At 45.3% G+C, this 13,068-nt stretch overlaps 1 protein-coding gene across 3 annotated transcripts in view; it reads right to left on the reverse strand.

The window, feature by feature from the left end:
* The window catches only part of LOC134910558 (phosphofurin acidic cluster sorting protein 2-like), a 327,980-nt gene that overhangs the window by 121,789 nt on the left and 193,123 nt on the right, over positions 1 to 13,068 (reverse strand). For all 3 annotated transcript variants that reach the window (XM_063918731.1, XM_063918732.1, XM_063918733.1), the window contains exons 12-14: positions 12,763 to 12,831; positions 10,861 to 10,985; positions 4,663 to 4,792 (exon numbers count right to left, since the gene is read on the reverse strand). In XM_063918731.1, coding sequence (XP_063774801.1) covers positions 4,663 to 4,792; positions 10,861 to 10,985; positions 12,763 to 12,831 — 324 coding nt within the window. The remainder of the gene's footprint in view (positions 1 to 4,662; positions 4,793 to 10,860; positions 10,986 to 12,762; positions 12,832 to 13,068) is intronic.

Genomic DNA, 13,068 nt, shown 5'->3' on the forward strand with positions numbered 1-13,068 from the left:
TTGAATTTTTTTATGTATGTGTTCAAGGATTTCAAATTTAAAATGGGTCTCACCGAACCGTCCGGTTCGGTACCACAAACAGTGTGGAATAGTAACCCCGTCCTTGTTGAAGTAGGGGCACCTTGACTATCACCTGCTGGGAATACAGCTTGTGAATTGCCTCTAGCACAGCCTCCCTGCCTGAGGGAGTTGTCGGCAAGGCAGATTTGAGGAAACGGCGGGGGGGAGACGCCTCGAATTCCAGCTTGTACCCCTGAGATACTACTTGAAGGATCCAGGGATCCACCTGTGAGCGAGCCCACTGATCGCTGAAATTTTTGAGGCGGCCCCCCACCGTACCTGGCTACGCCTGTGGAGCCCCCGCGTCATGCGGTGGACTCAGAGGAAGCGGGGGAAGAATTTTGATTCTGGGAACTGGCTGACTGGTGCAGCTTTTTCCCTCTTCCCTCGTCTCTGTGCAGAAAGGAAGCGCCTTTGACCCGCTTGCTTTTCTGAAGCCGAAAGGACTGTACCTGATAATACAGTGCTTTTTTAGGCTGTGAGGAAACCTGAGGTAAAAAAATTTCTTCCCAGCTGTTGCTGTGGATACGAGGTCCCAGAGACCATCCCCAAACAATTCCTCACCCTTATAAGGCTCTATGTGCCTTTTAAAGTCAGCATCACCTGTCCAGTGTCGGGTCTCTAATACCCTCCTGACAGAATGGACATTGCATTAATTCTGGATGCCAGCCGGCAAAATATCCCTCTGTGCATCCCTCATATATAAGACGACGTCTTATGTTCGCAAAATAGTATCCCTGTTTGACAGGGTTACAGACCACGCTGCAGCAGCACTATCTGCAGGTCTCAGTCTAGTACCTGAGTGTGTAAATACAGACTTCAGGATAGCCTCCTGCTTTTTATCAGCAGGTACCTTCAAAGTGGCCGTATCCTAAGACGGCAGTGCCACCTTTTTTGACAAACGTGTGAGCGCCTTATCCACCCTAGGGGATATCTCCCAGCGTAACTTATCCTCTGGCGGGAAAGGGTACGCCATCAGTAACTTTTTAGAAATTACCAGTTTCTTATCGGGGGAACCCACGCTTTTTCACACTTCATTTTCTCATTTGATGGGGGAACAAAACACTGCCTGCTTTTTCTTCCCAAACATAAAACCCTTTTTTAGTGGTACTTGGGTTAATGTCAGAAATGTGTAACACATTTTTTATTGCCGGGATCATGTAACGGATGTTCCTAGTGGATTGTGTATATGTCTCAACCTCGTCGACACTGGAGTCAGACTCCGTGTCGACATCTGTGTCTGCCATCTGAGGGAGCGGGCGTTTTTGAGCCCCTGATGGCCTTTGAGACGCCTGGGCAGGCGCGGGCTGAGAAGCCGACTGTCCCATAGCTGTTACGTCATCCAGCCTTTTATGTAAGGAGTTGACACTGTCGGTTTATACCTTCCACCTATCCATCCACTCTGGTGTCGGCCCCACAGGGGGCGACATCACATTTATCGGCATCTGCTCTGCCATCACATAAGCCTCCTCATCAAACGTGTCGACACACCGCACACACACAGGGAATGCTCTGACTGAGGACAGGACCCCACACAGCCCTTTGGGGAGACAGAGAGAGAGTATGCCAGCACACACCAGAGCGCTATATAATTTAGGGATTAACACTATATTGAGTGAATTTTTCCCAATAGCTGCTTGTATATACAATATTGCGCCTAAATTTAGTGCCCCCCCTCTCTTTTTAACCCTTTGAGCCTGCAAACTACAGGGGAGAGCCTGGGGAGCTGTCTTCCAGCTGCACTGTGAAGAGAAAATGGCGCCAGTGTGCTGAGGGAGATAGCTCTGCCCCTTTTTCGCGGACTTTTCTCCCGCTTTTTTATGGATTCTGGCAGGGGTATTTATCACATATATAGCCTCTGGGGCTATATATTGTGATATATTTGCCAGCCAAGGTGTTTTTATTGCTGCTCAGGGCGCCCCCCCCAGCGCCCTGCACCCTCAGTGACCGGAGTGTGAAGTGTGCATGAGGAGCAATGGCGCACAGCTGCAGTGCTGTGCGCTACCTTGGTGAAGACTGATGTCTTCTGCCGCCGATTTTCCGGACCTCTTCTTGCTTCTGGCTCTGTAAGGGGGACGGCGGCGCGGCTCCGGGAACGAACACCAAGGCCAGTTCTATGCGGTCGATCCCTCTGGAGCTAATGGTGTCCAGTAGCCTAAGAAGCCCAAGCTAGCTGCAAGCAGGTAGGTTCGCTTCTTCTCCCCTTAGTCCCTCGATGCAGTGAGCCTGTTGCCAGCAGGTCTCACTGTAAAATAAAAAACCTAAAATAAACTTTCTTTCTAGAAGCTCAGGAGAGCCCCTAGTGTGCATCCAGCTCGGCCGGGCACAGAAATCTAACTGAGGCTTGGAGGAGGGTCATAGTGGGAGGAGCCAGTGCACACCAGGTAGTCTAAAAGCTTTCTTTTAGTTGTGCCCAGTCTCCTGCGGAGCCGCTATTCCCCATGGTCCTTACGGAGTTCCCAGCATCCACTAGGACGTCAGAGAAAATTAAACTATTATTAAATTCAATCATATTCTTATTATTGATTTTCTTTTTAAATAATGTCCATTTAAATGGACAAGGGGTCATAAAGGGTTAATACATCTCCCCCAATACATACATTGTTCACTCAGACATTGTCAGTATCCTCATTAGTTCCGAGATAAGAAAATGCTGGGAACCTAATTATCCGATACAGCTACTATATATTTACCTGTACCTGTCACTATTACCCTTTTTCCACTTGTAGCACGGGTCGCAGCCGGGAGCCTGACACAGCCCCCTTCTATACCCCTTTTCCACTCAGCTCACCAACCCGGCATATTGCCGGGTTGGTGACGCTGCTGCTGACGCGGCAGGGGCGGCACTGGGAGATCACATGATCTCCCAGCGCCGCCCTTCCATACACTGTGAACGGGAGCCGTGTCGCATCGACACGGCTCCCGTTCACACTACACAGCTTACCGGGTTGAACATGTGTTAAACCGGGCAAGCTAACCAGGTAGGATTCCCGGATCACTTGATTCGGGAATTTGCAAGGGGGGCCGTTTCCAGTAGGAAAAAAACACGGGTAAATGTGCGCCCTCGTGTATTTACCCGTGTTTTTAGAGCTAGTCGAAAAGGGGTATATGTCAGTAGAAGTATTTCACTGGACAGAGTTGAGCAGCAGTAGATGAACATTCTATAAAGAAAATCCATCTAACCGCTGCGTTCTACATAGACCGTAAAGGTGAAAGCCTGGTTAGGGGAAAAGCAGTAAGAACGGAAATGGAGGAGTCAATGCAGGAAATTATGGGCCCGATTCAGACCTGATCGCTGGGCTGCTGTTCTGCAATCAGATAGTCGCTGGCCAAGGGGAGTGTAAATTCGCCCGTGCAAGTGTGCGATCGCATGTGTACGCCGAGCGAAAATGTCACTCATTCAGCGGCCAGCTGCAAATCCGTTCGCACCTCACTCACCATCGAATGATTTTTCTACTGTGTGCAGTGTGTGCGCAGCCCAGGACTTACTCCTACAGTGTGATGAGAACGGGCTGATCGGGGCCGGAGATGACATCACACACACTCCCTGAAAACGCTTGGGCACGCCTGTGTTTTCCCTGACACTCCCAGAAACGGTCAGTTACCACCCACCAACGTCCTCTTCCTGTCAATCAGAATGCGAATGGCTGTGCGATCAAAATTTTCACACCAGCTTGTCGCTGTTCGGCAATCCCTGTTGTTGTTTGTCGACGCGTGTGCACATTGCGGTGCATACGCATGCGCAGTCAATCGACAATCTGGAGTCAAGGTTAAAACGAGCAACGAGCAGGGAGATTTATAGCATATTGTAAAAACAAATAGAGATATCAGATGAGCAACTTGTGTTGCCTGGTGGGGCGATTGCGTTTCAGGTAATGAGGGGATATCCAAAATTAAAATATCATAAAGACATTCAGTAATGCGGGGAACACACATGCCGAGAGATCCGGCTGGGATAGATAAGTGGTGTAAAGATGCAGCTAGTAAGAACGTGGTATAGGCTTCTAAAATGAGCATCACAAACGCAGGCTCCCGGAGGGGTTCGAGGTACGGGCACTCTGACCCTGGTGTAAGTGTAACATTGATAATGATGACTGCATGCGATTGGTCACACACAGAGAACACACACCCGTTTATGCAAAACACCTAAAACTGGTGTAACACTGTTTTAACAGTGACATTACACTGCAGAGCACACTTGATTTAAACAAATAAAGAATGTCTCATACTCAGCTAGGGAAGGCAAAGCCTGCACGTACATGTCTAAGTGTGTCATAAAATAATATAAAAATTCCTATTTACAACTGCTACTCTAGTGGCGCATGCAGGGGGGGTTTCTGAGTACCCAGAAAACTCCCCTGGTGGACCAGACAATCAGCTCCTAACTGCCATGTTACAGGCTGTGTTTGAAAAATGATAATCAGGAGCTGATTGGTCAGTACTTTATCTCTCTTTACTCTATCTCTCTCCAAGTGTTGATGCATATGGCCCCATATCTTCTCAATCTTTAAATAAAACCTCCCCATTGGGCAGTGTTGGTGGTTGGAGAGAATCATATGTAATAGTTGAGAAGAGATCTGAAGGATTAAGAATAGACCTGACCTGACTGCAGAGCCTGGAGTCCGGGGAGAATTCGCTTTCCAGGCTGCTTCCTCGGTCACTTGGCAATCGGGAAGTCTGACGATCTCTCATAGAGACGCTGCGAGGACCACGAGTCAGTCTGTTATCCTGCCTTATAGTAACATACAAGAGAGAGAGTGGGAGGGCAATTAGCCTTTGTATCAGTCTATGGGGTAAAACAAACCCTACCTATACTGTATCTGACAAGCCTATAATACAGACACTACTAATAATGTATCCTACTGCCCCATTATAATGTCACCACTATTACTGTACCCGACTACCCTATAATACCATCCCTACCTATACTGTATCTGACAAGCCTATAATACAGACACTACTAATAATGTATCCTACTGTCACCATTATTACTGTACCCACTACCCTATAATACCATCCCTACCAGTACTGTATCTGACAAGCCTATAACACAGACACTACTAATAATGTATCTTACTGTCACCATTATTACTGTACCCACTACCCTATAATACCATCCCTACCAGTACTGTATCTGACATGCCTATAACACAGACACTACTAATAATGTATCCTACTGTCACCATTATTACTGTACCCACTACCTTATAATACCATCCCCACCTATACTGTATCCAACAAGCCTATAATACAGACACTACTAATAATGTATCGGACTGCCCCATTATACTGTCACTATTATTACTGTACCCGACTACCCTATAATACCATCCCTACCTATACTGTATCTGACAAGCCTATAATACAGACACTACTAATAATGTATCCTACTGCCCCATTATACTGTCACCATTATTACTGTACCCAATACCCTATAATACCATCCCTACCTATACTGTATCTGACAAGCCTATAATACAGACACTACTAATAATGTATCCTACTGTCACCATTATTACTGTACCCACTACCCTATAATACCATCCCTACCTATACTGTATCTGACAAGCCTATAATACAGACACTACTAATAATGTATCCTACTGTCACCATTATTACTGTACCCACTAGCCTATAATACCATCCCTACCTATACTGTATCTGACAAGCCTATAATACAGACACTACTAATAATGTATCCTACTGTCACCATTATTACTGTACCCACTACCCTATAATACCATCCCTACCAGTACTGTATCTGACATGCCTATAACACAGACACTACTAATAATGTATCCTACTGCCCCATTATACTGTCACCATTATTACTGTACCCACTACCTTATAATACCATCCCCACCTATACTGTATCCAACAAGCCGTTAATACAGACACTACTAATAATGTATCGGACTGCCCCATTATACTGTCACTATTATTACTGTACCCGACTACCCTATAATACCATCCCTACCTATACTGTATCTGACAAGCCTATAATACAGACACTACTAATAATGTATCCTACTGCCCCATTATACTGTCACCATTATTACTGTACCCAATACCCTATAATACCATCCCTACCTATACTGTATCTGACAAGCCTATAATACAGACACTACTAATAATGTATCCTACTGTCACCATTATTACTGTACCCACTACCCTATAATACTATCCCTACCTATACTGTATCTGACAAGCCTATAATACAGACACTACTAATAATGTATCCTACTGTCACCATTATTACTGTACCCACTACCCTATAATACCATCCCTACCTATACTGTATCTGACAAGCCTATAATACAGACACTACTAATAATGTATCCTACTGTCACCATTATTACTGTACCCACTACCCTATAATACCATCCCTACCTATACTGTATCTGATAAGCCTATAATACAGACACTACTAATAATGTATCCTACTGCCCCATTATACTGTCACCACTATTACTGTACCCGACTACCCTATAATACCATCCCTACCTACACTGTATCTGACAAGCCTATAATACAGACACTACTAATAATGTATCCTACTGTCACCATTATTACTGTACCCACTACCCTATAATACCATCCCTACCTATACTGTATCTGACATGCCTATTATACAGACACTACTAATAATGTATCCTACTGTCACCATTATTACTGTACCCACTACCCTATAATACCATCCCTACCAGTACTGTATCTGACAAACCTATAACGCAGACACTACTAATAATGTATCCTACTGCCCCATTATATGGTCACAATTATTACTGTACCCAATACCCTATAATACCATCCCTACCTATACTGTATCTGACAAGCCTATAATACAGACACTACTAATAATGTATCCTACTGTCACCATTATTACTGTACCCACTACTCTATAGATTGTAAGCTTGCGAGCAGGGCCTTCCTACCTCTATGTCTGTCTGTTTTTACCCAGTTTTGTTCTATTACTGTTGTTCTAATTGTAAAGCGCAACGGAATATGCTGCGCTATATAAGAAATTGTTAATAAATAAATAAAATACCCTATAATACCATCCATACCAGTACGGTTTCTGACATGCCTATAATACAGACACTACTAATAATTTATCCTACTGCCCCATTATACCGTCACCACTATTACTGTACCCACTACCCTATAATACCATTCCTACCTATACTGTATGTGACCAGCCTATAACACAGACATTACTAATATTGTATCCTACTGTCCCATTATACTGTCACCATTATTACTGTACCCTACTACCCTCTAATACAATCCCTACCTATACTGTAATCAACAAGCTGATAACAGTGGTACGAACAATACCAGGGCTGCCATCAGAGGGGGGACTGCTGGGTCTCCAGTCCCAGGACCAGACAAAGAGGGGGCCTGCAGGATTAGTGAGACTATATAATTTGTTTATTTTTTCTAATATATTTTTTTCATTTACAATACTTACTATATGCTAGTCACTATTCCTTAAGGGGGTAATTCAGACCTGATTGATGGGCAGCAATTTTTGCAGCCCTGCAATCGGATAGTCGCCGCCTATAGGAGGAGTGTATTTTAGCTGTGCAAGTGTGTGCTCGCATGTGTAGCAGAGCCATACAAACAGATCTTGTGCAGTCTCTGTGCAGCCCAGGACTTACTCAGCCGCTGCGATCACATCAGCCTGTCCGGGACAGGAATTGACGACAGGAACCCTCCCTGCAAATGCATGGACACGCCTGCGTTTTTCCAGATACTACCTGAAAACAGTCAGTTGACGCCCACAAATGCCTTCTTCCTGTCAATCGCCTTGCGAACGCCCGTGCGAATGGATCCGTCGCACAAACCCATCTCTGAGCGCCAATCTGCTTTGTACCCGTGTGACGCGCCTGTGCATTGCGGTGCATATGCATGCGCAGTTTGTGCCTGATCGCCCGCTGTGCGAAAACGCAGCCTAGCGATCAGGTCTGAATGGGCCCCTAAATACTGTATGTTATAGTGATGTTACATTATTTACAATCATAATGGGTAAAAAGCACAATAATTTGCCCAGAAGGGCCTTGCCTATTCCGTGAGTACTGGGCCCCGCAATTTATAATAGCAGCCCTGACCAATACCATGTGGACCCAATGAATCCAACTTTGGCTATATGGTCTCCAGGCTTGTGCATGTGTCAATGGCCCTCATTCCGAGTTGATCGCTACCTGCCATTGTTCGCTGCGTAGCGATCATTTAAAAAAACGGCAAAAGTACGCATGCGTATGGGCCGCAATGCGCACGGGCGGTGTACGAGTACAAAGAGCATCGTTGTTTTGCATTGCTTCTGCCGACGATTCCATTCGCACAGCCGATCGCAAGGAGATTGACAGGAAGTGGGAGTTTATGGGTGTCAACTGACCGTTTTCTGGGTGTGTTTGGAAAAACGCAGGCGTGTCCAGGCATTTGCAAGGCGGGTATCTGACGTCAATTCCAGGACCTTCGTTGCAGCAATCATCACACAGAATAAGTAACTAAAGGGCTGGTCTTGTTTTGCACAAAATGTTTTTGTACTGCACGGCTGCACAGGCGTTCGCACTCTTGCAAAGCGAAAATACACTCCCCCGTGGGTGGCGACTATGCGATTGCACGGCTGCTAAAAGTAGCTAGTGAGCGATCAACTCGGAATGAGGGCCAATGGTGGATGCGCAGGTGTACCGACGGTGGACTGTTTAGAATCACAGATGGTACTACAGCGTACAAGGTGCAGAAAACGGGCATCTCAGGCCTTGCACAATCAGGGCATGCTGGTGGATAAGGGGAAGGCTGAAACAAGTATATGCACATTGCTGCACCTGCGACTCCGGCAACGAGCGCTAGAGCAGACGCAGAAGCGCCAATCTCTGGATCAGGTCCTATATCTCCATGACTTTATCTCGTCGGAGAAGACTTTATCACACAGTACCAGTTGGGATTGGGTACATCTATACATTAAATAAATAAAATAAGCAAACATTTTATTTGGTCACTAAGGTACCCTTTATCTATTATTAAGCAGCATGTAGACAAAATGTGTATTGCGCTTGATGTATACTTATTGATAATTAAAATGTCAAAAGGTAGATACACTGGTGTCTGCTTAAATCAAATTCAACACACATGGAACTTGCTGGTATAATTAAAATTAAACAAATTTATTAACACACACATTTAAAACCCATATATAAAGGGAAGCTCAGGCACACTAATATATTCAGATTTCTTTGTCACTTTGTATAAGAACTTGAAACAGTGTAGCTTATATGTTGCCACACAGACCTATATGGTCTATTGAATCAATTGAACAGATTGCAACAGTTACTACAGCCTTTAGAAATTGATTAAAGCTCCCGTCCTCTATGCTACTGGCGTCCCAGTGCAGAGGTGATGCTGCTGGTAATAATTACCCGACCTGCGGGAAGATTCAGTCTCGCAGCACAGGAGGTACCGGGGAATCTTCTAAGCGTCCGCCGCCGGCACTATCACGGTGCAGATATTACTGTCCTGGCGGGCGAGTGCGGATGCTCCAAAGGTATGCTGACCTGGCGTCCCGGTAAAAAAGCTCCAAGGCTGAATTCAAATTCACCGCTAAATGCGGATACGGCTGATAGCAATCTGTACGTGTGCAGACTGAGCAGGGAAGATGACGTCAACGCGTTTCGTCCCGTCACGCTCGGGACTTCCTCAAGACGTCTTGAGGAAGTCCCGAGCGTGACGGGACGAAACGCGTTGACGTCATCTTCCCTGCTCAGTCTGCACACGTACAGATTGCTATCAGCCGTATCCGCATTTAGCGGTGAATTTGAATTCAGCCTTGGAGCTTTTTTACCGGGACGCCAGGTCAGCATACCTTTGGAGCATCCGCACTCGCCCGCCAGGACAGTAATATCTGCACCGTGATAGTGCCGGCGGCGGACGCTTAGAAGATTCCCCGGTACCTCCTGTGCTGCGAGACTGAATCTTCCCGCAGGTCGGGTAATTATTACCAGCAGCATCACCTCTGCACTGGGACGCCAGTAGCATAGAGGACGGGAGCTTTAATCAATTTCTAAAGGCTGTAGTAACTGTTGCAATCTGTTCAATTGATTCAATAGACCATATAGGTCTGTGTGGCAACATATAAGCTACACTGTTTCAAGTTCTTATACAAAGTGACAAAGAAATCTGAATATATTAGTGTGCCTGAGCTTCCCTTTATATATGGGTTTTAAATGTGTGTGTTAATAAATTTGTTTAATTTTAATTATACCAGCAAGTTCCATGTGTGTTGAATTTGATTTAAGCAGACACCAGTGTATCTACCTTTTGACATTTTAATTATCAATAAGTATACATCAAGCGCAATACACATTTTGTCTATATTTTGTGTTCTTGTTGTTTGGGGGAGCCAGCGATCCCTCAGTGTTTGCAGCTGATGTATAGTTAATTAATCTATTACAAACATTTGCGCCAGGAGTTGGAGTGGTCAAACACTCTAAAATAAATATTAAGCAGCATGTGACAAATAAGTGATAACAGAGGACACAGGGACGGGACAGTCACTGTGTTAGGGCTCCGTTCCCCATGGACATATTTTATGAGCAGCGGAACATGTATAGAAGGGAAGTAGACATCACCACTTCCCCCCCTCTAATGTCACACAGCTTCCCTCTCCCTCTGCTAGTTACTGTACCTCTGTGTATATGTATGCTTCAGTATATGGAAACCCCTGTATGTCTAATGTAATCCTACACTCCCTCTATAACACCCGGGTCTTCCGCCTATTAACCCCTCACAGAACAATACCTGGGGGACATGATGATCTGTGACTCCGCTCTGGCGATCATGCCCAGACGTGGTACTCGCTCTGTGGCTTCCCAGGAACCTAGATCTGTAGCCACGGCTACCACAGGGGCAGGGTCGCTGCTCTCCTGTAATAGAAGTAGAATCAATGGGTACAACAGAAGAAGTAAAACTCTCAATCCATCACATATACTCCCGTAGGAGAGAGCTAAATACAACTTATCTGTACAGAAATGTTCGAACTACAGATTTATCAAACCTTCTAACGAGGCATAGCAACCAATCAGATTCTGTCATTTATCTACTCCATTGTTTAAAACGATAGCTAGAATCTAATTGGTTGTTACTGAGAAACTCCTCCACTATTGAGATCTGAGCTAGCCTAAAAAGTCAGCTTCTTGGTGACTATCATAGTATGGGTGGACCTGGATGCTTCATTTAGCAAGTTGGACAGTGACATAATAGTGGAAGAGGTCGGGAATACCAAACATGGACAGAAAAAGTTACGAGCGATCACATGCTCAACCAATTTGACAAGAGTTATTGAGGTATTATAAAATATGTTGCTGAGTTATTAAGATATTCTTACCCATAAGCTGATACGGACTATGGGGGTAATTCCAAGTTGATCGCAGCAGGATTTTTGTTAGCAATTGGGCAAAACCATGTGCACTGCAGGGGAGGCAGATATAACATGTGCAGAGAGAGTTAGATTTGGGTGGGGTGTGTTCAATCTGCAATCTAATTTGCAGTGTAAAAATAAAGCAGCCAGTATTTACCCTGCACAGAAATAAAATAACCCACCCAAATCTAACTCTCTCTGCACATGTTATATCTGCCTCCCCTGTAGTGCACATGGTTTTGCCCAATTGCTATCAAAAATCCTGCTGCGATCAACTTGGAATTACCCCCTATGTTGTGACCGGAGGCACGAACCTCCGATATAGTCAATATTGGCCCTGCCTGCACACTCTATTTTTCCTTGTGATGCTGATAGCAGGGCCGCGCATCAGCATCGCAAGGTGTTTCCACGGGTGTGGTTCATCAAATCGACAGTATCTAGGTCGACAATGTTTAGGTCGACCACTATAGGTCGACAGTCACTAGGTCGACATGGATGGAAGGTCGACAGGGTTTCTAGGTCGACATGTGCTAGGTCGACAGGTCTAAAGGTCGACATGAGGATTTTTTTTTTTTTTTGGTGTCGTTTTCTTCGTAGAGTGACCGGGATCCCAAATTAGTGCACCGCGTCCCCTCGCATGGCTCGCTTCGCTCGCCATGCTTCGGGCATGGTGCCTTCGCATCGCTCGGCACACTTTACCGTTCCAATCGTAGTCCACGTGGATCTTTAAGTATGAAAAAATTCAAAAAAAGAAAAAAAGTGAAAAACTCATGTCGACCTTTAGACCTGTCGACCTAGCACATGTCGACCTAGAAACCCTGTCAACCTTCCATCCATGTCGACCTAGTGACTGTCGACCTATAGTGGTCGACCTAAACATTGTCGACCTAGATACTGTCGATCTTCAGACCGGATCCCGTTTCCACATGGTGCGATATGCACTGTGTTTTCTACTGATATGGACAATATAGTCCATATCAGTAGATATATCGCACCGTGTTTAGGCCCACTTATTTGCATAGGAATTTTGTTTATCGTCATAGAGGAAGTTTTGTAGAACGGTCCCGGTCGCTGCCCCCAGAACACTGCAACATGTCAGTGATGCTGTGGCAAAGGAGGGACTGCGAGCGATCGGTGGGACCTATTCTACACATGGTCCTTTGCATGCGCAGTTCCACAAACATCGGATGTGTGTGTAAACCACGGGGTCTGCATACAAATCTGAATCAGGCCCATAAACAGGAAGCTGCTCTAACTACAAAGAGAAAGTACCCTCAACTTACATCAGCGAGGCGGTTGTCAGTATCCTCCGCCCGACCACCATGGATAACTTTCTGATCATCTTTGCCCGGCTATAATAAATAAAATACCTTTTTAGAACAGACAGCTCGGGTATTGTTTAATGCATTTTAAGAACACATTTGTAGAGCTACAATCTGTACGGTGTCCCGGCACAACATCAGCAAAGCCCGTAAGAATGTAACACTTCAGAAAAAAAGAAGAGTTATTGTAGACGTACCTTTAACTCTCTCTCTGCAAAGTACATAGGGGGTCATTCCGAGTTGATCGCTAGCAGCCGTTGTTCGCTG

The sequence above is a fragment of the Pseudophryne corroboree genome, chromosome 4 (genome assembly GCF_028390025.1).
Source record: "Pseudophryne corroboree isolate aPseCor3 chromosome 4, aPseCor3.hap2, whole genome shotgun sequence".
Taxonomy (NCBI): Eukaryota; Metazoa; Chordata; class Amphibia; order Anura; family Myobatrachidae; genus Pseudophryne; species Pseudophryne corroboree.